General features: G+C 33.6%; 1 protein-coding gene and 1 long non-coding RNA gene across 2 annotated transcripts; both read right to left on the bottom strand.

Moving 5' to 3' along the window:
• Nucleotides 1-486: 486 nt before the first annotated feature.
• On the bottom strand, nucleotides 487-20392 carry LOC128225651 (uncharacterized). Its single transcript, XM_052935563.1, has 10 exons — nucleotides 20281-20392; nucleotides 19878-20003; nucleotides 15771-16027; nucleotides 15494-15560; nucleotides 15246-15311; nucleotides 14146-14205; nucleotides 8133-8306; nucleotides 7730-7903; nucleotides 761-960; nucleotides 487-510 (listed from the first exon to the last, which is right to left on the bottom strand). Exons 1-10 carry the CDS (start codon nucleotides 20339-20341, stop codon nucleotides 487-489), a joined length of 1209 nt encoding a protein of 402 aa, XP_052791523.1. The 5' UTR covers nucleotides 20342-20392.
• LOC128228208 (uncharacterized) lies at nucleotides 10591-12547 on the bottom strand. The gene is made up of 4 exons (XR_008259902.1): nucleotides 12404-12547; nucleotides 11415-11594; nucleotides 10977-11159; nucleotides 10591-10702 (listed from the first exon to the last, which is right to left on the bottom strand). It is a non-coding gene; the product is annotated as an uncharacterized LOC128228208 (long non-coding RNA).
• Nucleotides 20393-26647: the final 6255 nt, after the last annotated feature.

The raw sequence follows: 26647 nt of genomic DNA, 5'->3' as shown, positions 1-26647 counted from the left end.
TTGCATATTTGGCACACATGCTTTTATGTTATTAAAATTAAATCTGTGTTGCTGAATTATCAGCTTAAACAATTATTTAGTTATATATGCATGTATACATTTTAATATTTAAAAAATGTTTTACCTATAAATCAAACTTATGGTGAAAAATCAACAACGAAAATCTATATTTCTGTAGGTAATAAAAAACGATTTACCTTCGCTTGATTATCAGTGACGTTTATATTTTGGCTCATGTTCGCAATATTATCGAGAATAGATGTAACCTTTTCTATTTCTCCACTAAATGTAGATTCCGATGAGGAAGCAGTTACATTGGTAAGATTATTTAGATCTTTTAGACTGTCAGTTATAGTCTGCTCGGAGGGGTTTTCTAGCAAAGCTTGAACCTGGAACAAGAAAACAAATTATGATTCATGTAGGAAGGTTTGCAGATATCCGAACTTATTGTAATTCGTTGGTAGTTCAGAACTTACGGTTTTACGGTTAAACAAGTGCACTTCTGCGATGCTATAACGGAACAAACTCCATACATTATAAGGATACATCATTAACTAGGTAAATATCATTTGTTCTCGGCCATTATCTGGTAGACTTTATTCATTGTGCGTTTCAAAATACAATAGCTAATTTCTTCACCAATGGACTTGTAATTTCCAGTTGATTATCAACACGCATTACTTATTTGTTAATGAAACAACATATTTATAATAATAATAATAATAATAATAATAATAATAATAATAATAATAATAATAACCTTGTTTGCAATGGCTTGGATCTCCGGTCGAACACAGTTAGACTCCGGAAGAAGCCATTTACCATTTCTGTCGCATTTCCTACTTATATGGCCCTCAAAGTTCTTTGGACACTTGCAAGATACAATCTGGCCTGGATCTGTCTTGTCCCAGCTACAGTTCCCATAACTCTCTTGTTCACATTTCGGAATGTTTTTAATTTCTGCATGAATTTTAAGAACACATTAGTAATTTGTCTAAATGTACTCTACACAAAAAATAATGTATACTCAACACATTGAACAATATTGAGTATGGTACACTTTGTATGTTCCGTTTACATATTAAGTATTTATATACTAAAAATACAAAAAATATTTTCCTGTTAAGTTTTAAATACAGTTTCATTATTGCATGGCATCAAATCAAAGGATGCATTTATAGTAACTATGAACCACTCATGATTTAAGCTACCTACAAACATGTTTTGAAACCTGACAATTTTATTTTATTTTATTTTAAGAACTAACATTATGCACTGTGTAAATAAATAAATACCTTGTTTTTCAGCGTCCACAACATGTCCCAAAATACCGGACAAAGTATCAGTTTGAGAATTATTTTTTTTATATTTCTGGCCCTTTTATGTTAGAATGTCAATTACTTACCTTTAATGCAGGTAGGTGGGTCACCACTCCAATCCCCAGTTAGGAGACAGGTGATTTGCCTATAACCCGATAACGTAAACCCTGTTTTACAACCGAATGCGATAGTCTCGTTCGTTGCATATGTTCCGTTTTTAATCGTTGTATTCCAATGTTCCTGTTGTTTTATAGCGCTGCAAGCTGAAATATTGACACTATCATCTATGACGCTGCTTCAGAATAAGCACCAATCATTGCAAATTAAATCAATGTATGTTTTCGCTTATGCGGCAGCATGTGTTTTACAATATTATTAAATACTTTCTTATAACTGGTTCAAATCATTGTTTGTTATGGTCATTAAATATTCGATTTCATCGGAATGGCAAACTATTAAATATCTCAAAATGAAAAGATGTTTAGAACAAAAAACAAAGCCTTACTTCCGCTTTCGCAGACACTTTTATTAAGAAGCTTCGTCCATGTGCCATTTACTTCGCATCGGGCAGACTGACTGGAAACTTTATTTGAATGACTGCCATCATATACAAAATAACCGGTCTCACATGACATTATTACCACTGAACCGAACGTCGTGCCATTGTTGTCGTAGGAGTACGTTTGCTTCACACCTGTTACGAATCTTCCACAGTCTGAAACATCGAAATATTAAATACATTTGATGTTGTAATTAAGGCAGTAAACACTGTGTGCAACAATAAAAATGCAGGTAGCATTTGCGTATGTTCATTTCCGAAGATATGACTTTGAGAAAATACGTCACTAGATTGTATGATCAACTTAAGAATATTGTTTTGCTAAGTATTTTTAATATGTCTTATATATTACAATATGTCTAAAATAAATTTATCTATATTAACAAAAAAAAGTTGTAAATATACCTCCATTTCTCCAATTTTCCTTGATACTTACCAACTGGGGTACAGTTGAAATCTCCTACCGCCCAAGTTCCATTTTCCGTACACGACAATGTTTTTGCGCCGTAATGAATATAACCCGGAATACAGGTTATATTTCCGGAAGAGGGATACTGAGTACCCTTAAACTCGATTTTGACAGGTTCCGGTTGCTTAGGCGATCCACAATCTTAAAAAAACACGACCCTTTCATCTACAGTAAACATATATTTTAATGTTGTAATTAATCGAAATTTCTTATAAATCTTAATGTCACTTTTATAAATATTTCTAACGTGTATTCCTAGTCATATTGTTTTAGCGGCTTCCAAAAACAATATGTAAAACTTATTACATTGTTTGGTACACATGAGTATCTTATCGTTTAAAACATTATCAACTGACCGACTGCTTGACATTTTGTCATTGGATTAGACCATGTAGCATTACTAAGGCAGACTAACGTGCCGTATCCAACTATTTTATATCCAGTGTCACACGCAACTTTAGCTATAGTCTCAAATGCTGTTTCATTATAAAATTGGAAGTGGCCGTTAGACAGCGGGCCGTTTACACCGCAATCAACTGATACCATTGTTTATGAAAGGTAAAATGTAATAATTTTCATGAAAACTCTATGGTTTGGCGATGCATCAATAATTAAGAATTGAACGAAACACGATGAATAAAATGTACTATAGGGAAATATTCACTAGAACAAGTCTCAATTATTGTGTAATTGATTCAACAATTCTCCCCTGTTTTTTTTAATTTCGGTATTATCCTCTTTACAGTTGTATTCCCCAGCATGGATTAGGCATTTGTTTTTTAAACAATTCTTACCAATAGGGTCGCAAGTTGCGCCAGTGAATGACCAGGATCCATTACTTAAGCAGTGCGGGTGATCCTGTGTGCTGAGTTTATATCCTTCATCGCAAGTGAAATTTGCCTCTGATTGAAAAATTGTTCCGTTAGAACGTGCCATCCCATAATCAATTTTCAATTGTTTGGCACAGTCTGAAAGGCAATGGTCGGTGTCTATTCTAAGAAATATATTGGAGGGGGGGGGGGGGGCGTTTAAAATTACTTTATTTAATATAAGTATTTTAATGAGCATCAATTCCATTGAATTTATTTTCAAAAACGTCTGTTCGTCATCAATATAGATAAACACTATGCTAAATATATGTCGCTTGTTTAATAACTTGTATTCAAAGCATCTAAGAGAAGTCTCATAGTTTTTAGTTTCTTTGTCAAAGTCAAATGCGTCAGTTTTCCTTACCGACTGGTTCACATGCAACATTTGACCATGACCCATTACTTAGACATGTTCCATTTGCCATTCCATTTAGTGTGTAACCTTCGTCACACGAATACATCACAGTAGATAAGTATGTTGTTTGAGTAAAAGAAACCTTTCCATGAAATAGTGTGCGATTTTTGCCACAATCTATAAATAACAAAGACGCATGATAAAGTTCTTTAACGTACAGCTACAATGAATGGTTTTGTAAATAATGTTCAAGTATGTGATAACGTAAACATTTATCATTACCTCATTAATATTTATATGAAAAACAACAGAAACAAGCTCAGCAGTCGAATATTAAATATTAATTCCGTTTAATAGCGCAATGCGAACACCAAAGACATAGACCACAAATACAAACAATCGCAAGCCGTAATAGTTTCATACCGATAGGGTTACACGAGGTGTTAGTCACTTCCCATGATCTGTTACTCATGCATGTTGTTTTTGCAGGTCCATGAATGATATAGCCTTCAAAGCAGTCATATAAAGCTTCTCTAGTATAGCTTGTACTGTCAAGTGTGACGTTTCCATTGGCAACGGTGTTTGGCTTTCCACAGTCTGTTTTTTAAAAGAAATATGGACATAAAACAAAAACCAATACTATTAAAACACAATATGGATGGGTGATTATTCGGACGGAAGCACATACTACATCCAAATATAACCTTCACTGTGAAGTTCAATCATGCAATTATTGAAAAGAAAACCTCCAAACGTAAACACATAAGGGACAAAGAAGATTCCAACATACCAACTGGTTCGCAAGATACGTTGTTCGATGACCAGGTTTTGTTGCTGAGACAAGTGATATAGTCTGGACCAATCAATTCATATCCCTCATCACAAGCGAGAACAGACCTGGCTTGGTATGTTGTCTCATTAAATACAACGATGAGATAAGCTTTCATCATTTGTAGTAAGGGAACCAAACAGTCTTGAATAGAACGTACACAAAACAATATATTATGCCAAGGCATCTAAGACTAATTAGTTAATCAGAGAAGTTCATGTAAACAAACTTCTTTAGATGAGCATAAATTCCATTTATAAATTTGATTTAGAGTAAATCATGTTTACTTTAAATGATGACAAAAACTGTGTAAAATCGATCTTAATTTTATCGTAATTCCTTTTTTAGGAGAAACCAAATAGACGCCCAAAGGGAAGATAGAATGTAGTAAAATAATATAATTTACCTACCGACCGGTTCACATGAAGCACTTGACCATGACCCATTACTAAGACATGTTCCATTGGCCAAACCATTAAGTGTGTAGCCTTCGTCACATGAATACACCACAGAAGATAGGTACGTTGTTTGAGTGAGTGAAACATTTCCATTCAATAATGTGAGGTTTATGCCACAATCTACAAAAAATATAGTTGCATCATTGAAAATTAAGAGCACATTAAATTGAATGATTGTATCATAACATTCTTTGTATTAACCCACGTAACATTTGTGTTATGACAAAATAAGCTTAAATATGCATACCGATTGGGTTACACGTGGTGTTTGTTATTTCCCATGATTTGTTACTCATGCATGTTGCTTTTGCAGGACCGTGAAGAACATATCCTTCGGAACAGTAGTATAAAGCTTTTTCAGTATATCTTGTACTGTTAAATGTGACGTTTCCATTGGTGATGACACTTGGGATTCCACAGTCTAAATATAAAAAAAAATCAGTTTTTATCATAACAAATAATTTAACGGCAATGGATTGATTAGGTACATGAAGGTCAACCAAAAACTAACAAAAACTATTCAAGTACGGCCTAAAAGTGAATTCTTCGAAATCACAGACGACAACCAAAGAACGAATACAGCAGTATCGGTTTGGTTGACAACAACAATGAGTAATGCAACACTGTCAACGCCCCGAGCACCGGTTTAAGTGGTATTCGATTTTCTTGGGCCGTTAAACATAAACATGATACGAACACAAGTATTCGAATAAATGCACTGTCAACGTTACTCACGCAATGGTGAAAAATGAACTTCCAAACGTAGAAACAATAAAATACATAGTAAGTTCAAGCATACCAACTGGCTCGCAATATGTGTCGTTGGATGACCAGGTCTTGCTGCTGAGACAAGTGATATTAATTGGACCACGAAGATCATATCCCGGATCACAGTTATAAACAGATACATCTTGATATGTTGTTTTATTGAATAATACGGTGCCATTATCTATCAGTCTAGGTGTCCCACAGTCTAGAATAGAATGTAGGGAAATATCAATAATGTATGCCAGGGCACCATACATAGCCATAAAGCCCAAAACGCACATACACAAGCTGGACTGTTAACTAATATATGCAAAACCTATGTGCGTTTAAGTTTGTGAATGTGTACTTAATCCAGATCCAAACAAGCATTTACGGAATATCACAATTCAACATTGCTTACCAACTGGCTCACAGGATAAGTCTTCGGATGACCAAGATCCGTTACTTAGACAATAGACAATTCTCACGCCGCTTATTTCAAACCCACCATCACAAGTGCATGTCGCGTTTGACTGGAAGAAGGTTCCGGAGTACTGTATCGTACCGTTCGTAACTCTTAATGTATCGCCACATTCTGTACAAAAACGATGCTAATGTAATATTATGCAGTATTCAATCACGTTAAAGTAAATTATATAATAATATATACGTTGTGGGGTTTTTTCATTATCATTTTTTATTTAAATTATCTTCAGTCACTCACCGACATACTCTCAAAATACATTTGCAAGGAAGACTTCTTTTTTAATCATTCAATTTTAAATATTTTATTTACTAATTATAGAGCAGAAAAATGTGTCCTAAATTGGGTTATGTAAAATTCCTAAAATTCCTATACTCATATGCATGCCTGTATTGAACCAAGGACATGTTATAGAATATATTCTCCATATAAAAGTACCATATTGGTATGCTTGAGTTAACATCTTACCCACAGGTTCACATGTCACATTAATTCTACTCCAGGTGGCATTTTCGAGACATGTTGAATTTTCTTCTCCAATCAGGACATAACCTTCATTGCAGTAGTATGTCGCTAGCTCCAAGTATTTTGAACTTCTGGTGATAACGCCTCCATCAGGAATGGTAAGATTTGTACCGCAATCTGTGATGCAATGCGTTAAATAAGAACTATATAAGCTTATTAATAAATATATATTTCAAATAAGAAGATAATATATGAAATTCATAATTTTTACATATAAATTTGGCTTAGGTATCAAAAGACTTTCGTTGTATTTATTTGAATGTCTCTAAAAACTGTATTATACCGACGGGTTCGCACGCAACATACGACCATGATCCATTGCTTGTGCATGTACTATTCTCATCAATATGTGGTTTGTAGCCGGTCTCACAAATATAAACAGCCGTTTTCTGGTAGGTAGTGTCGCTGTATTTCACATTGGCATTTGAAATGTTTGCAGGTTGGCCGCAATCTAAATTGTAACAAAAACCATTTAATTTGCATGACATTTTAATTCCTGTTCGAATACGAACCAAGGGTTCATAAAGTTATCTAAAAAAGACAACGAATACTTCATTTTAATTTCGGTAACAAATGCCCCCGTTATCGTCTTTGAGTCCAGACCCACTTAAACAGTTGTTATCATTAAGGTCGTTTCCCTCATTACACCAAAGCAATGCTTTGAACTTATACACCGTCATAACAATATATATATATATATATATATATATATATATATATATATATATATATATATATATATATATATATATATATATGGTGACATTCAAAGGCACAAGAGGTTTTCCATATACACCGATATCGTTTGAAGGTAATTGTAAAACTACAACATCAAACTATATTGCAGGTATATGTCTTCAGTGACACACATATGGAACGTTTTTTAGAGTTACTCAGACATTGCTTGTCTATCAATTCTTTGAGTCATGATATTGTCTTGGAGTCTAATTTTGTCTTGGATGCGATCCGATCAACTAACTAATTTCAATTCTGTGACATGACAATGGCTAGTGTTTTCATTACATAATAGAACATGGTTAAACCTCAGGAAGATATAATGGAAAGGGGCAAATTTTGTAGTATGCTATATTTATATGTCGTTCAGCTAAACAAACCTATAAGATAGCAATCTGCATTTATGGTTGACCAGGATCCGTTACTGAGGCAGCTAGTTGTATTGTTTCCATTCAGCACATAACCATCGTCACACACTAAGACCGCCGAAGACAGGTATGTGGAATTTCCGTAAATCACATGACCGTGGTCATTACTGATGATTGTTCCACAATCTACAACATCAAGTTTGTCATGAGTAACATGATATGATGATATCATCAGTACGTTTAGTACTCTAAATATATAAGTGTTTTAATTAACCAAAACCATGAACTGAAGGCAAAATAACAGCGATTCAGGAGAATACTGATAGAAATGCCTTTATTGAACAAAGGACATGTCAAATACAGTTAGTAAAATTATAAAAGGTATCAAATGGTTATTCTTGAGTAATGATCTTACCCATAGGTTCACATGACACATTATTGCTACCCCACGTGGCATTTTCGAGGCATGTTGTATTTTCTTCTCCAATCAGGAAATAACCTTCATTGCAATAGTATGTTGCTTGGTCCAAGTATTTAGAACCCCTGGTTGTCACGCCTCCATTTGCAATGGTTAGATTTGTACCGCATTCTATGTTAAAACATGAAAAATATGTTGAAAATACGTATAACCGTAAATCATTAATCAGTTGTATACAGATGAGATTGTAAATGATATTTTACTTGAAGATACGATTGTGCAGCAGAGCTATTTTGATGATTGCATTGTGGAATTTGCTTTCTATAAAACTACTTTATACGACTGGTTCGCATGCAACATATGACCATGATCCATTGCTCGAGCATGTACTATTCTGTCCAGGTTGTGGCTCATATCCGGCATCACAACTATAAACAGCTGTTTCCCGGTAGGTAGTGTTGATGTATTTCACATTAGCATTTGGTATGCTAAAAGGTATGCCGCAATCTAAATTGTATTAAAAACAAACACTTGATATAACGTTAAGTTGATATTCGAATAAAAAGCAAAGGTGCTCGAGAGTTGAGACACAATCTTAATTTCATTTCGATAACGAATGCCCAGATAGCATCAATACGTTCAGACTATGGCATTTAGTTGATACCCCTCATCACACGAAAACAATGTTGTGGATAGATACACCATCCCAACTAACAATCTATTGTCATATCTTAGCATAAGTGGTTTCCGATATTGTAAAGTATTGTTTTCAGGTATTTGTAAAAATACATTCTTTATAAGTAAAGAATATACTAGTATAAGTCGCGATTTTCTTCTTTAGTAACACACAATCAGCTGGTTTCTTTACGGTTACTTAATCAATGTGTGGATATCAATGCCTTGAGTCATAAGCTTGTGTTGAAGCCGGGTATGGTCTTGTTAGGATCCGATTCACTAGCAAATTTCATTTGTTTTACATCAAATGGTCGGAGTTTCGGGACAGGAATAAAACATGGAAGCATTTAGGATAAGCTAACGAACCGGTTAAACTCTGTGTTCAATTATTTTTTTATGCTGATCAATTACGTCAACCTATAGGAGATCTGGTTGCGGCTATAGTTGCCCTGTTATAACTACCAGCAATTGTGGATCAGTGTGCATTTTGGACAAACTTTTTTGGCTGGTTGGAAGAGGTTCCCAAGATCCGTCACTTAGACAATTTGTTGTATCATTTCCAACGAGATCGTGGCCTTCAGAACAGTTGAATGTTGCCATCCATCCCAATTTTGCGTAATGTACGTAACCATGGTCGAGTGTTAATTTGTTTTTACAATCTAAATTAACATGCACAAACTGTTTAAGAAGTCATCTATACTAAAATGCAACAAAAATGTAACAACATATTATTTCAAAGAGTTCTTTTCGCAACAGAACAATAAATATCGTTACTTTTATTTTAACATTGAACATGTCATCGAAGGTAATCTGCTCATACGTTTGAATGCGAGCGTTTCTCGTAGGGTTATACATCTCGGACTGATCATGAGCATACACGAAATTTGCTTTGTTTCAAAAGAAACGCATTAAGGTATTTGTTCAGAAAAAGTAACACTTCCGTCGTAATTCTAGCATTGCTGTGTATATGCAACAAACAAGGTACGTCAGACGTCAAGGAACGTTAAGTAAGGGCATGTCTATAAAGGAGTCATTATGTATGCTTTTAAATATCATTAAATGACTATTGAAAGCTTAAAATTTACAATTATTTTTCGAAATGATGAAATATAACACAGACAAAAACAATAACATATTACGTAATTTTCAGAGAACGACTGAGAACTACAACCGTCACACTGAAATCTGATACCATGTGCACACCTATTTTGCAACTATGGAAAACAAATATATGTTATTAAATTTACCAATAAGAAAGATATACCGGATAACTCAAAAGATCGTAATTGATCTTTAACAAGCTTCAACAGGTGTCCCAGACATACTCTCCAACAGGTTTGTGTTATAAACACATACATACATACCACTAAGTTCATTTAAAAAGATATGTGTTATCACAAAATAAACTGGTTTCAAATTAAGCAGTTAGTTTTTATGTTATGATATGTCGTTTGAAAAATTATGCATTGCACTATGTATTATACGAAAGTAATGCATGTTCTGTATCAGACAAGTCAGATTTGAAAGTCAAATTGCATTTGATTGTATATGTATATATTACATTTCATATCCAAAGGTGTGCAAGTTACATTTGTCTCGACGTTTCCTTGATATTGCAAGGATCATGGCGAACATAACGACTGATTTATTATAAGATACTGCTTCATTAAGCACCGCAACATAAGTACCTTCTGTTGTTGATTTTTTTTTTTAAAACCCTAGATAAATTATATACTATATTTAAAATTAGTAACGAACAATTTTACCTTTGAATGGTTGTGGTGTTGTTGGCAATGAAATTGTTGTTGTTGGCTCTTTTGTAGTAGATGTTGGTGGTGGTGGTGTTGTTGTAGTCACTGCTGTTGTTGCTGGTCGTACAGTTGTTGAGTATGCTGTTAGTATTGAAAGTATTGCTTTATGTAAAAACACAGCCAATGAGTGCCGATATGGTGGGGTAAATACTTGAAGGTACCAACATATTATATGTTTTATGTGACTTGGTACTTGGCATTAACATAACGAATTGTTTTAATAGTTGTAAAATGAGTATTGTTTTGTAGCCTTCTATCTCTTGTTAAACGTTTGCTTAGCCTTCATATGTGCCTTTAAACAAGAAATTAATTATATATAAGGCTTATTGAAATAAACAACATTTAAAATACGTACTTGTTCCGGAGCAAGATGCTTTTGGACTAGACCACGTTCCATTGCTCTGGCAAATAATTGTGCTATCACCATTGACATATAATCCATTCAGGCAATAAAGATGACCGATCGATCCATAGGTTGTATTGGTTAGGTTTAGTTTTAAAGGATATGGAAGAGGGTCTATGAGATACTGATCGCAAACTGAAAGGAAACAGAGTATAGTTTGTCTCTGACAATAATTCTTATAGATAAAACATAAATTACTTGCAATACCACGGTTTCTAAGACCTGAATACTTATTTACATTCTTTCTACTTTTGACTTTATTGACAGGTTAAAATTTTATATATATAGGTAAAGAAGATACTTTTTGATGCTTTACTAGTCACAAACAACATCAAATTATCGTAAATCAGTCACATTCTAGTTTAACAGACTAAATCAAAACCTACTTACCTACAGGCTCACATTTGGCTACGAACCCGGCCCAGGTTTTATTTGAAAGACAAGTTGTGTCCGGATTCGAAGCAACCAGGTCATACCCTTCGAAACAGTTAAAGGTCGCCTTTGATCCCGTGACTGTCCCATTGTATGTTACGTTTCCGTTCGCCAGAGTCAGCGATGTTTGACAGCCGTCTGAAACAAGATAAATCCTTTTTGAATTGCTATTCATACGGACAGGTTAATTAGCCAAAGGTTTTACCAGGCTTTAGGTTGGAGACAAATATATCGAGTTCTAACAAACACTCCACCAGAGAACAAACAACGTCCCAAGACAACAGAAACAATAACACAAATATTTAAATTTCGCTAACAATAAATATATGCATTTATTCCTTGTCAGTTAATTAATGCTAATACATGCATTTATCGTATTTGTTAGTATCAACAATGGGTAAGATTAAGAGACCCTTTTTGTATTTAATGAGTTTATAAATACTCCTTCCTTTTCTAAACAACCTTTATTGACAACAATTGAATGTTTGTTGTTGGTAGTGGTGGTGGTGTGGCACCTTAGACAATAAATTGCAATGAAACAAAGGTTAATTGCATAGTATAAAAGTGTCCGCGACCTTCTCCTTAACAGGTTTGTATTATTATTTGAACACGCATTGTTGAATATATATCATCGTGCAAACAACACACGCTTACATATATATATATATATATATATATATATATATATATATATCAATATATATATATATATATAAATGTAAGCGTGTGTTGTTTGCACGATGATATATATTCAACAATGCGAGTTCAAATAATAATACAAACCTGTTAAGGAGAAGGTCGCGTATATATATATGTATATGTATATATGTATATATGTATATATATATACATTTTATTTAGTTCATTTTAAGATAAATAATTATTCATGGTTTTTTTTTTAATTTAGCAGTAAGTTATAATGTAAGCGTGTGTTGTAAGCAATTTACCTTTCAAAGATGTTGTTCCTTTTGTCGTCGTTGGTCTTGTTGTTGTTGTTGTTTTTATAATTGTTGCGTTTGTACTTGCATTTTCATTGGTTATTGGTGTTCTTGTTGAGCCTATTGTTGATGTCGTGGCTGCTGCCTCTGTTGTTGTTGTTGGTGGTGTTGATGATGTTGTTTCATACGCTGCTGCTTTCGTACCTATTGGTATTGCTTGATTTATGTAGTACATTTTATATACACAGTTAATAGTATTAAGGATTAGATGATTTTGTCTTCCCTTTCTGCTGTAGTAGTGCACTCGAGCAAATTCAATGCAAGAAAAATTGCGATCAATACATAAATTTACGTTTTAATTTATTGCTCATTATAGCATATCCATTTTGACATGTGATCATAACGAACATACTGACCGAGTTATTATTAGGTACTGATCCATAAAGCACTGTCATATTATATCACACACTAACTGTTTCGATAGTAGCGATTTAAAATCAGAAATAAGTTAAAACGTATAATATAAGTACCTTGTGTTAAAAATAAACAAACACTTAATGATAAATCCTTTTAATGACTATATTTTGAATTGAGCCAATTTACCTTTCAAAGTTGTTGTTCTTGAGGGTTCTTGTATCGTCGTTGTTCTTGTTGTTGTTTTTGTAATTGTTGTGTTTGTTGCTACATTTCCTAGTGGTGTACCTATTGTTGCTGCTGTTTGGTCGGTTGTGTTTGTCGCTGCTAATGTTGGTGTCGCTGTTGTTGTCTCGATTGGTAGTGTTGTTTGCGTTACTGATTTCGTATAAATCGTCGCTGCTACAGTTGTCATTGGTGATGAGGGAGATACTGCTTAAATTAATGACACAATCATCGAGTGGCATCTGACTTATCTTATTGTTATGGATATGGCATATACGCAAAGGCGATTACAACAACATTTATCAATAACGATATTGTAATGTTAAAGCTTGACGGTAACAATGTACCGATTTTAAATCAGAAAAAGTTAAAACGTATAATATAAGTACCCTTTTTAAAAATAAACCAACACTTAATGAATCATTCTTTTTTATGACCTTATTTTGAATTGAACCAATTTACCTTTCAAAGATGTTGTTGCTGATGTATCTTGTGTCGTCGTTGTTCTAGTTGTTGTTTTTGTAATTGTTGCATTTGCAATGGTTATTGGTGTTATTGTTGAGCCCATTGTCGATGTCGTGGTTGTTGCCTCGATTAGTAGTGTTGTTGGTGTTACTGGTGTCGTTTCATTCGCTGCTGCTGTCGTACCTATTGGAATTGCTTGAATTATTAACACAGTTAATAGTATTAAGGATTAGATGCATGTTGTCTTCCCTTTAAGCTGTATGAACGTAAGTAGGGCACTTGAGCAAATTTAATGCAAGAAAAATTGCGATCAATACATAAATTAACTTTTTAATTCATTGCTCATTACGATTTAACTAAGCAGGATCTCAAAAGAAATGTGACCAACAACATAACATTTGTATCAAATTATAGCTGTTATTCGTAATGCCATTGTACTATTGGTTATTAAAAAAAGTCGCTTTAATTTAATGGGAGCGCAATATGGAAATAAACAATGCCGTCATTCCGCCTTATTGGTTATACAATATGAGCTTAAAGTTCCACATACATAAAGGATAAGGCGAATGGAAATATGATACCTTAATGACTGGGAATAACAGTATTGTGTTTATCAATCTTAATGAATTAGTACTATTATCTACAACCTTTACTAACGACTGTCGAAGGTTGTATTGATGTTGTCGGTATTGTTGGTTTCGTGGTAACTGAAAGAAATGAGGCAATGAACATTATAGCGAAATGAAGAACAACTGTGTCATAATCTTCTTTGCAATTGAAATGTTTGCGCGTATTTATTTTCAAACTTCATTTCGCAGAATTCTGTGCTTGTGATGCGAATAATAGCATTTCCGTGCTCGTTTGCACAATGTTATACAAGCATGTAAGTGAACATGATTGACAAATATTATCTTCGTATGTATATGGTAGTTTTAGTAATACGATAATAAGCAGAGACACATAAAAACAATGTTATGTCACTTTTCTGCGTTCAAATTGCACTTGTTTCTATCTTGCTTTACGAAGATTGTGTGCACTAATGGTCGCTAATGCACACAATACCCCAAACCGCCTCAATATCATAACTCAACTTCCGATGAAGTCTAACTTTACCTACCTCAACATTATATAGTGTACGCAAAAAATTCCAGCTCCAAAATCCGACGAAAATATAATACAGTATTTATTCAAATACATACCACATATTTCAAGATAAGGTAAAATATTAATTAGTTTTTACATTACGTTTAACTTCGACCATGGACTGTTTCATAAACTACAAATGTCGCTTCGTGTATTACTCTCGCGTGCGGCGAGTTTAACTTTGATTGTTTTAGCGATGGGCAACGATATATAACGATATACAATAGTTATATGAAAAACTACAGAAACAAGCTCAGTAGCCAAAGGTTTAAACATTAACCCCGTTTAATGGCACATGGTAAACGCCAAAGACAAAGAACACAAAAACAATCAATTACAAACATGGAACAACACCACAAAACTCAACAAACAACACAGTACATATATACAATACAACAATATCGAACGGTTTTCTAGGACAGCCATCGTACTTCTTTTTAAGCAAGAACATGTGAGTACTCAGGTTTTTTTTTTTTTAAATTAGAGAATCATTGTGCAATTCATATCATTTATTTGCTGGTGCGGAGGAATAAGCCAGTAAGTGTATGATGAGGCGTAGGTGTATGCTCCGTTCTTAAAGATGATTTAACAGTTGGTAAAATACCGTTAAAAATAGGTTGATCACTGGGAATAGGCGAGTCATCATTTTCGACCCAGATGGTGTTGAAAGCTAAAAAGAAGTAAGAAAAAAAGAAAAAAATCAGTTATTATTAAAACACCGATTGAGAAATATTGCAATTTAACAGTTATGGAGACGTTGGCAGAGGCAAATATCAATTTGAGTGTGCTGTTTTGCTATTTGTAAAAAGTCATAATTTTTTTAGCGTTTAAACAATCAATTGTGCAACTGACCTTTGAATACCGTAATGTCAGCAAGAGCGACCGTTCCTTCCTTGTCAAAATGACCGGTAAATCGAAGCTTAAACATGACACAACATACGCATAGTCAATATATATATCGAAATAAGTGCAAGATAAAAATGAACACATGGCTGATACTTGTCGTTTGAATTGCTTTAAATAAAGTCTATATCCACAGTATTAGCACGTTCTTGAATAAAAATAATTGTTCCGACATGAATATCTTAATACGAAATCGTATACAAATGTACTACTAACGAACACTTACCTGAAAAGATTTTGCTTGAACAAATACGTTGTTTTCTAAGGTTTTCCACTCATTGGTATAATTGCCTGTTACAGTAACAAGTTCCTCTGTTGAGTTTACATCAGATCGATGTACTGATAGTGTCGCATTGTCTCCTTCCAGAATGATATAGGAAAATGTAACACAATATTCCCCTGCTGGCAGCACTTGTGATGTTATGGAGGCCACTTCTCCCTCCCTGCTACTGTTTGCAATCACGCAGTGTGGTTTATCTAAAACTAAAAGAAATTAACATTTACTGTCGAATCTGGGTTCTTTATGTTTCTTTTATGCGTAAGGGATGATAAACATATTCAATAGATCATTTAATTTTACGATGTAAACCCCAATTTAAAATCATAATTATTAAACTTCGGATATTCATTACCATGCCAAATTATACTCATTTAAAAAAAATAAAAAAAAGTCTTAGTTAAGGGTTTAGGACTCGTCATAATTAATAGCTTGACAACAACACAGAAAACTGTTTCCTTCTTTAGACTTTATGAACAATTTTGGCAAGCATTATTCACGTATCCCGTAATACATGTAAAGTGTTCTGTCATACATGTAAGGTATTCTGTCATACATGTAAGGTATTCTGTCCTACGTGTAAGGTATTCTGCCATACATGTAACGTATTCTGTCATACATGTAAAGTATTCTGTAATACAAGTTACGTATTCTGTCATACTTGTAACGTATTCTGTCATACATGTAACGTATTATGTCATACATGTTAGATATTCTGTCATACATGTTAGGTATTCTGTCATACATGTAACGTATTCTGTCATACATTTAACGTATTATGTCATACATGTAAAGTATTCTGTCATACATGTAAATTATTATGTCATACATGTAACGTATTCTGTCATACATGTAAATTATTATGTCATACATGTAACGTATTCTGTCATACATGTAATGTATTCTGTCATACATGTAACGTATTCTGTCATACATGTTAGGTATTATGTCATACATATAACGTATTATGTCATACATGTAACGTATTCTGTCATACATGTAAAGTATTCTGTCATACATGTTAGGTATTCTGTCATGCATGTTAAGTATTTTGTCATACATGTTAGGTATTTTGTCATACATGTAAAGTATTCTGTCATACTTGTAACGTATTCAGTCATACATGTAAAGTATTCTGTCATACTTGTAACGTATTCTGTCATACATGTAACGTATTTTGTCATACATGTTAGGTATTCTGTCATACATGTTAGGTATTCTGTCATACATGTACCGTATTCTGTCATACATGTAACGTATTCTGGCATACATGTAAAGTATTCTGGCATACATGTAACGTATTCTGGCATACATGTAACGTATTCTGTCATACATTTAACGTATTCTGTCATACATGTTAGGTATTCTGTCTTACATGTAAAGTATTCTGTCATACATGTAACGAATTCTGTCATACATGTTAGGTATTCTGTCTTACATGTAAAGTATTCTGTCATACATGTAACGTATTCTGCCATACATGTAAAGTATTCTGTCATACATGTAACGTATTCTGTCATACATTTAACGTATTCTGTCATACATGTTAGGTATTCTGTCATACATGTAACGTATTCTGTCATACATGTAACGTTTTCGGTCATACATGTAACGTTTTCTGTCATACATGTAACGTATTCTGTCATACATGTAACGTATTCTGTCATACATGTTAGGTATGCTTGAAAAGTTATTAAGTTTTACGAAATAAACATTTATCGAATTTAGTTTTTACAGCAGCTGCATTTAAAAGTAGAAATTATTCTAAAAGAGTAATCAGGTGCCAATATTTTTACAATATCTGAACTATTTACATTTGTAAAAGTATCCAACATTCCTGCCTTTTAAGCATGCAATCTGTTGCATATTTTTCATTGAATTTAGTACATGTGATACTAAATAACACGGACATATACACCAAGGTTTATAATATCCGTGTAAATAATAACACATGTTTCTTTGTCTTTAAGGTCATCATCTTCATTATAAAACATGTAGAAAGATGCCCGTGAAAAGGAAATGTATGAAGGGCCATAAAAATGCACATCTTCGAAGGAAATGTATGAAGTACCATAGAAATGCACATCTTTTCAAGGAAATGTATGAAGTGCCATAAAAATGCACATCTTTCGAAGTAAATGTTTGAAGTGCCATAGAAATGCACATCTTTCCAAGGAAATGTATGAAGTTCCATATAAATGCACATCTTTCGAAGGAAATGTTTGAAGTGCCATAGAAATGCACATCTTTCCAAGGAAATGTATGAAGTGCCATAAAAATGCACATCTTCGAAGGAAATGTATGAAGTGCCATAGAAATGCACATCTTTCCAAGGAAATGTATGAAGTGCCATAAAAATGCACATCTTTCGAAGGAAATGTATGAAGTGCCATAGAAATGCACATTTTTCCAAGGAAATGTATGAAGTGCCATAGAAATGCACATCTTCGAAGGAAATGTTTGAAGTGCCATAGAAATGCACATCTTTCCAAGGAAATGTATGAAGTTCCATAAAAATGCACATCTTCGAAGGAAATGTTTGAAGTGCCATAGAAATGCACATCTTTCCAAGGAAATGTATGAAGTTCCATAAAAATGCACATCTTTCGAAGGAAATGTATGAAGTGCCATAAAAATGCACATCTTCAAAGGAAATGTATGAAGTGCCATAGAAATGCACATTTTCGAAGGAAATGTATTAAGTGCCATAGAAATGCACATCTTTCGAAGGAAATGTATGAAGTGCCATAAAAATCCACATCTTCGAAGGAAATGTTTGAAGTGCCGTAGAAATGCACATCTTTCGAAGGAAATGTATGAAGTGCCATAGAAATGCACATCTTTCGAAATCAAGAGGGTAATCAGCCGAATTGCATTTTAACAACGAGTTAAAAAATCAATGTCGGGCTTACATCAAAATTACAAATATTTAGATGCTGTTGATATTTGTGCATAAAGTGCGTGTAGTATGTCTTCTTCCTTTTTTAAAAAGTGGCCATTTCGTATGGAGTTAAACTTTTCAATATAGTTTTTATTTGTGTCGCTTTGCAGTTTTTTTACATAGTATTATAATTATCTTTTCAAATGTACAGTACGTTTTTGTATTTATTAGGTTTATAAAAGCGTTTTCTCTTGGTTGATTTAAATGCGATTCCTTCACGTTTTACAACGTCAGATATGGAAAAGATTTAATTTCTTGTGAAATTGAAAGATAATGCTGGAGCCTTTGATAAAACATCATCAGAAATTGCACAAAGCATTCTATTGTTAAAATGTTAAAAAATGCTTCAAAATTTGACAGAAAATGTTCTGTTGTGCCGAAAAGCGTTAGTGGCGTAGCATTAACGTTTTTAAGGCTTGCATTTACCAAAATTGTATACTGTTTAAATGATTAAAATATCATTTGCTGTTTTTTTTATTACAGTAAAAACAATAAATCAATTTCGAAAATGTTTTTTAAGGAATCTTAAAGTGATTCGATTGTATTTGCAAGTTTCAATCATGTGAAGAAGACATCATGTAGTTTTAGAGTATACTTGTGAAAGATTCTAAATGTTCATATTTATGACATGCAAATTCATAATACCATTGACCGAGGTCCTCTTGCTTCCACTACTACTCGATCTACCACAATTTTCACCAAATGTGTTCATCAATTAATAATAACAATGACCACAACCCAAGTATGATTACTTAATGAGTCATAAAATGTTGTTGTTGTTTTTTACTTTATTTTTAGTAACATTTCAGTCCGTTTAGCTGTTATAAGTTTTCAATTATAATTTACGTGTATATTTATATGTTGTATCAAAGAGAAATGATATTTAAGATTCATTTAAACTGACAAAACTGTTTTTGACTATCGCAACATTGACAGTTTCCAGCAACCGATTGTCTAATTATATATTTACATTTATAAACTATATATATGTCATTTAAATTCTTACCAAAATAATTTCAGGTGATTCTTAGCAAATTTTGAATAGTATATAAATTGTGCAGTCTATTCAAACATTCAAGATGAAACTATTTTCTTACGCCGCATGTTAGTCTTACCTTTACCAAATGGTTTCCATGGCGGTTCAATGGTGTATCCACAAGTGTCGTTGTTTGTAAACGAACAGCTTCCGTTGTCAACGCGTTGAAACACGCTACCAAAACCGCCGCTGCAGGTCAATGCCCCTGCAATAACAATTTTATATTTTTCGTAAATATTTAACTTCCTTGATTAAGGAAAGTGAAACACTTCACAATCAGCTTTTCTGATAAGCATGTTAATGAAACTTGCCATATGTTGTTGTGGTAATCGACCGACTTTAAATAGAATCCATGTTGCAAACACACTGAATTACAATCCCAGTTACACTCCTTTTGGTGACATATTGATGACTTATTTAAGTTATTATCTTCGTTGTCATCTTTACGAAAAGCACGAGTTTATGCATATAAAGTAAGATACCTTCAATAAACGTCCATAACCACGCCAGTTTGATAAACCTTTTAATTATGTTTTTATCCATTGTTTATTTGAAATAATTACAAGATACCAAATTATTGATAAATGATTGTCCTCACACTAGTTTAATTCACACACGCCTTTATTTTCTGATTGGAAGTGATAACAACGATTTAGTTTGTTTAATCAGTTTCAAACATGTCCGTTTATCATTGCTTTGACCCTATTTTCAAACGGATCTCAATCCTAGTTCACAGATAAGATTATTGTTTTAATATTTGAACGAACACATGAATATCGTTATCTTGTCATGTTTTACTAGTTCAATTTGAACAAATATAACATTTTATAAAGATATTTATTTTGTACAGCTCAAATGGAAAAATAATTGTGTATGTACATGTCCTTATGGCGACATTCGAAATTTCGAATCAAATCAATATTTGAACACTTTATGGTTCGAATTTATTCAATGGATACGAAAATTTTAATCAGAAAAAAGCAATTATCAAATAAAAAGATATTGTTGCTTGGTGGATACTGTAAATATAATAAGGCGGTTCGTTTAGGGAAAATATTTCCATGAGTATAATTTGCAGTATAATACTATTTTTTCAATGAACTTTATCGTCAAAATTGAAGAAAATATCATAGAAAAGGAAACAAGATGTAGAAACATAGCATAAGTGATGTTCTTTTCAAGCCCCGAAAGATTTATAAATGCAAACTAACACTAGGTTGATCAGAAAGTAGACGTTTTTCTAATCGAGATTTGTTACCTCAATATAAAAATTTCAAAAGCCACCATTGCGCATACGCCTGCTTATCTGAGTATGGTGACACTTGGCTCTATCCAGTAGAAATAAACTGACCGGGTACTCATATTTAAATCAGGAAATCAAAAAAAAAATATATTTGTTATTTCGAATTGCACCTTACCCTAAAACTTTTGAGTGAATAATTGCATCAGATCAATAATAAATTATAATGTGTTTTTCACCTGATCCTAGATTCTACTCCGGCATATTTAGTATGGCAAATCGGACATTTGTCATATAGCTATGGAGATATAACTGATTATGCACACTGTTGAAAATGTTTACATAGTTGTGTGCGCACGTGTATTTTTATGGAGAAAATGCGCCCGGACAAGTTCCTGAATACACAGTATATTATAGCGATACCCCTGTCAGTTAAAGACCTACATACGTGAACATTCTATCCCAAAACCCATGCGCCAGGAAGGAAGGTAATCGGATTTTTTTATCTCTCTCTTCCTCCCTCCCCCCCCCCTCATCATCTCTTTCTCTCTCTCTCTCTCTCTCTCTCTCTCTCTCTCTCTCTCTCTCTCACCGATTTGATAACGATGAATTTGCGTTTTATATGGTTAGCGTCGTGATTAAAATCGCCATTATCATTAAGCATGCACTGTGTCGTCCTCCGTCGTATGTGTATTTACTAGGTATGTCATCATCATATTTGCTTTTGTAAGAACGCTTTAAGTTCAATACTGCAGGTGCTTGCGTAATTTCTTTAAAAAGGGTTTCCGAGCAATAAATGTAATATTCAATTTAATTGCTTCTTATATTTTAAGAAAGATATTCAAGATGGTCATTACAATTTGGAGGGTCCCTTTCAGTTTGTTATATTGACGCGTTGCTCCATCCTTGGTCGCAACTTGTACTATTGATGGAGAAACATAAGGATTAATAAATTGTGAAATTCCACTGTGAACTCAAGTTTCGCCGACCATTCAACGTAGCTGTGGAGCATTCTGTGGTCTGTGTTTATTGCTTTGTTCGTTATGTATCTATCGTTTTGCGTCAATGACAAATACTAGGGCCTTTGTTGATATTCTGGCTACTTCTAAATGTATCGATTCTGAGTGATAGATCGCATTAAAGAGTTCAACCAAGATATGGCACGCAAACATATGCATAAACGATTGGTGTTATGTTCTCTCTTTTAAACTGTCTCTAATGAAATGCATGTCTAAAATGTTTAACGTAGTTCAATAATGTTCAACTAAGTAAACAATATAGATGAAAGCAGCCATCAACCAGTTTTGAAAGTGAGTCACTTTTATCAGAAAAAATCAATTTAAACTTAAATGACAGAATTAAAAGATATATGGACCCACACTGAATGCAACACTTGTATATTATTGCTTTCTCAACACAGAGATATGAGCTGATTTTACTTACGTCTTGTAAATATTATCTTACTTAAAGTGTGATATTATTTTTTTATTTGTATTCTCAACGGTTGTTTAGAGGTGGGTAACCTTACTTTTTGCAGATCGTTGAAAATTAAACCTACTTCAAGTCTAGTGAATTATGTTTTCTGCAAGCAGAAACTAATGAACTTATTGATAAAATGTATGTTATGCACTTAACAGATTTTTCGGACAACTGTCATGTATATTTTACTGGAAATTGTTCCGCGTTCGAATTTCATTTGTGGTCACCATATTAATAAGTCGTTTTTTGCGGTAATAAGTTGCCAATAACAATTCTACTCCAATATTAATTACATTTAGACACGGATGTTTGTTTTCTCGCGTATTTCATATATCATTAGAGTGATAGTAATTGTTGAAGAAATGTCAAAAGTATCCTTATATATTTATAAATTATGAAAACACCAGTCTTGGTCTCATCGCATTGTTAACCCTCTTAGATCACCTAATACAAATTGGGTTAGAATGGGAATTCTGAGTACACTTGATGATAAGTCAGTCAAACTGTATTATTGCTGAGAAGGCCATATAGTTCAGTTGGCGATTCACAACACGAAAAATATAACGACACTTGTATGTTATAGCCTCGCTGCAACTCACAGAGAAAAGGTCGTGCCAGTGGCATTAATGTAGTTGTCATGTCATGAGAGCTTGTCGTTGTATTTTCTTTGAACACAAGAGCGCAATGCAAGAATGCTAGTATATCATGTTTTATCAGATAGGTTGTATATCTGATTTCAAGCTAATGCTTTTATATTATCTGGAATGACTTGCCAATATTGCTAAAAACTCAAATTGTCTTCCTCATAGATTAGGCGAAAAAAGATAGATTTCCTTATACGTGAAATATTACCTTGGTTTAAACATAAGCCGCGATCGCCTCTTAAAATTTGTATGTAGTTAAATACAAAGGTGCTATTTAATTGAAACTTTTAATTTTACTAAAGTAACCAACTTTAAAAAGCCATAAAGTATGGTCGATCAAACATTCAGTTCATGACAATAGAATATTAACACATGTTTTGAAATCGAGCGCAGTAGTTCAATTTAAAAAAGAAGTACAAAATATGAATGTAAACAGACTATGTATTCACAATTCTTTCAAATCAAGGGCCTATTTCAATAATCTACAATCCTCTACCTGGAGTATAATCTGTTGTACCATAACGCAAAATCATTGAGCATAGATTCAATGTACAGTTCCTTGATAAGGGAATTCTAGTGTATAACAAAACAGGACCTAAATAGTTTACCTCCGATCTCTTTGGAAGGCAATTTTAACAAATCTAAGACACTTCTGCCTCTTAAAATAGCGTAACTATCTTTTGACAAACGCTTAAAGTTGGATATAAAGAATGAGTTTGAATTTTGACGATAAACACCTACTTTTGCATACATAAACATTAAGAACACTTAAATTTAAATGACTACCTATTGTGTTGAACCTACGGAATTGTTTGGTATTATTTCGTAAGGGTAGACATCATAGTAGTTGGAAACACATATTGTGCAATTATTTAACGCCAAAGTCACTTGAACATACCGTTTACTAACTTCTTTCATGTGAGTTATTCACATTGAGACACGTCACACTAAACTCACGTCTTGTTATGTATGAAACTGAATCAATATGGTACCTGCATCTCGTTTGAAAATCATACTGTATTTAGTTATTGATTTTTTTCGTTTGGCGATTTGTAAGTTAGTGCTCAAAATTTGATCCGCTGTCACAATGTAACAAAATAGATTGGATGTCGAAATACGTCGTGTGGATTCAAATAGATGAAGTCTTTCCTAGCACCTTGGCAGGAACAGTACTTATGTGCAAAACTACAGAAACAAGCTCAGTAGCAAAACGTTTAAACATTAACCCGGTTTAATGGCACTGGGTAAACACCAAAGACATAGAACACAAAAACTAAAAATCACAATCAAGAAACATGGAAGAACAGCATAAAACTACAAAAACACAAGCACACAATACTTCTAACGTTTTTCGAAATTCTTGCATTCCAAAACGTTTTATTTTGATGTCATGGTTATAGAATACCCGATTTCCGATTACACGAATGGCTGAGTTGATGAGTGGTTGGGTTGATAAGTGGTTTGGTTGATGAGTGGTTGGGTTGATGAGTGGTTTGTTTTATAAGAGGTTTGGTTAAAGAGTGGTTGAGTTAATGAGTGGTTGGGTTGATGTGTGGTTGGTTTAAAAGAGGTTTGGTTGATGAGTGGTTTGGTTGATGAGTGGTTTGGTTGATGAGTGGTTGGGTTGATTATTTGTTGAGTTGATGAGTGGTTGGGTAGATGAGTGATTTGGTTGATGAGTGGTTGGGTTGATGAGTCGTTTGGTTGATGATTGGTTTGGATGATGAGAGGTTGAGTTGATGAATGGTTTAGTTGATGAGTAGTTTGGATGATGAGAGGTTGAGTTAATGAGTGGTTAAGTTGATGAGTGGTTTGGTTGATTTGTGGTTGAGTTAATGAATGGTTTGGTTGATGAGTAATTTAGTTGATGGGTGGTGGAGTGATGAGTGGTCGAGTTGATTAGTGGTTTGGTTGATGAGTGGTTGGGTTAATGAGTGGTTGGGTAAATGAGTGGTTGGGTTGATGAGTGGTTTGGTCGATGAGTGGTTTAAATGATAAGAGGTTGAGTTGATAAGTGGTCAAGTTGATGAGTGGTTGGGTTGATGAGTGGTTTGGGTGATGAGGGATTGAGTTGATGAGTGGTTGAGTTGATAAGTGGTTGATTTAATTAGTGGTTTGGATTATGAGAGGTTGAGTTAATGAGTGGGTAAATTGATGAGTGGTTGAGTTGATGATTGGCTGAGTTAATGGGTGGTTTGGATGATTAGTGGTTAAGTTGATGAGCTGATGAGTGGTTAAGTTGATGAATGGTTGAGTGGATACTTGGTTGCGTGGACGAGTGAACGTAATATTTAGTGAACGAGTGGTAGCAGTTTTATTTCGTGTAAATAGTGAGCTGTCATTTAGAAAAGTGGAATGAGTTTGAACATGACCACAGTGGCTTGATGACAAAGGCTCATTTAAGTCACAAAACAAAATTCAAAAATAACCTATACTGTAATATGTTTCATATTACAGTAAAGGGTATTTTTTAATTTTGTCAAACCTCATTTTATGTTTATGGCAATGTATTATATTGATAATATGTTCAAGTATGTATAAAATATAATTTTGGCTGGTTGAAATTATTTATTGTGACTTTAATGAGCCTTTGTCATCAAGCCACTGTGAACATGACAGCATGCCAAGCAACACTTCTAGACCGTGTAATGTATCGTGTTATCGCAATTGAATTGCTAACATCAATTGATGAAAGTTGTAACATAAGAAATATTCGAAAGAGGTCTTGCCTATTGAATCGAAATACTTGATCCTATAATATATGTCGTATTAGTTAGATGGATAAATACAACAGTGAGTGGCAAAGGGCCAACGTATTTCTTGCCGATTCCAGCCAGTCGCATGAATCGGCACATCACTGGTACATTTGAGCAAGTGAAGCAGGCTGCATAAAAATAACAGTGACAGTTGCCGCAAATCTATAAAAGTTGTCCGTGGAAAATGTCTCCTTAAACATTTATATGCACACAAAAAGGTAGGAATTGCGTCAGTTTATATATATAAATATATCAATGACAAACATGGCGTCGGCGAAGTATGTAAAAGATAAGGGTCTTCCGAATGTTAACATATTCCGCTTATTGAATTCCTGGTAACAGCAAATCATTCGAAAGAATCAAAAGAAAAAAATAAGGGACATTAGATAACTAACGTTGATCGACAGTATGGAGCTATTCCTACCTATTTACCTTCCTGCCAAATAACTTCCTTTTCTGACTTATCTGACATTTGCATGTATAACGTCTGAGATAACAGTAAGATCGAATAGATAAATAGCCACCTGAAAAATTCATAATTATGTGTATTTTTAGTAGTTAATATTTCGCTGTTAATATTACTTTAATGTCACACTGCAAAGAAGAAACATTCTTATTTTTTATCCATCACATCCACGTATAAACTTATCAATGACCTTAAGCATATACATTTTTGCTTTACCTAACCTGAATAATAGCTATCACAACCTGGGTAAGACTAGAATAGTAA

Source organism: Mya arenaria, chromosome 3 (assembly GCF_026914265.1).
Source record: "Mya arenaria isolate MELC-2E11 chromosome 3, ASM2691426v1".
NCBI classification, from domain to species: Eukaryota; Metazoa; Mollusca; class Bivalvia; order Myida; family Myidae; genus Mya; species Mya arenaria.
Note: the sequence above shows the minus strand (reverse complement) of the source record. Positions and strands in the feature narration are given on the sequence as shown.

Bases quoted from the DNA above. Each gene is read 5' to 3' on its own strand.
- LOC128225651 (XM_052935563.1), bottom strand. From the start codon at position 20,341: ATGGATAAAAACATAATTAAAAGGTTTATCAAACTGGCGTGGTTATGG. The intron at 16,028-19,877 runs GTAAGACTAACA...AATTTCTTTTAG, and splicing joins ATGGAAACCATTTGGTAAAG to TTTTAGATAAACCACACTGC. The intron at 961-7,729 runs GTTTGTTTAGCT...AAATTCATGCAG, and splicing joins TGCAGATTGCTATCTTATAG to AAATTAAAAACATTCCGAAA.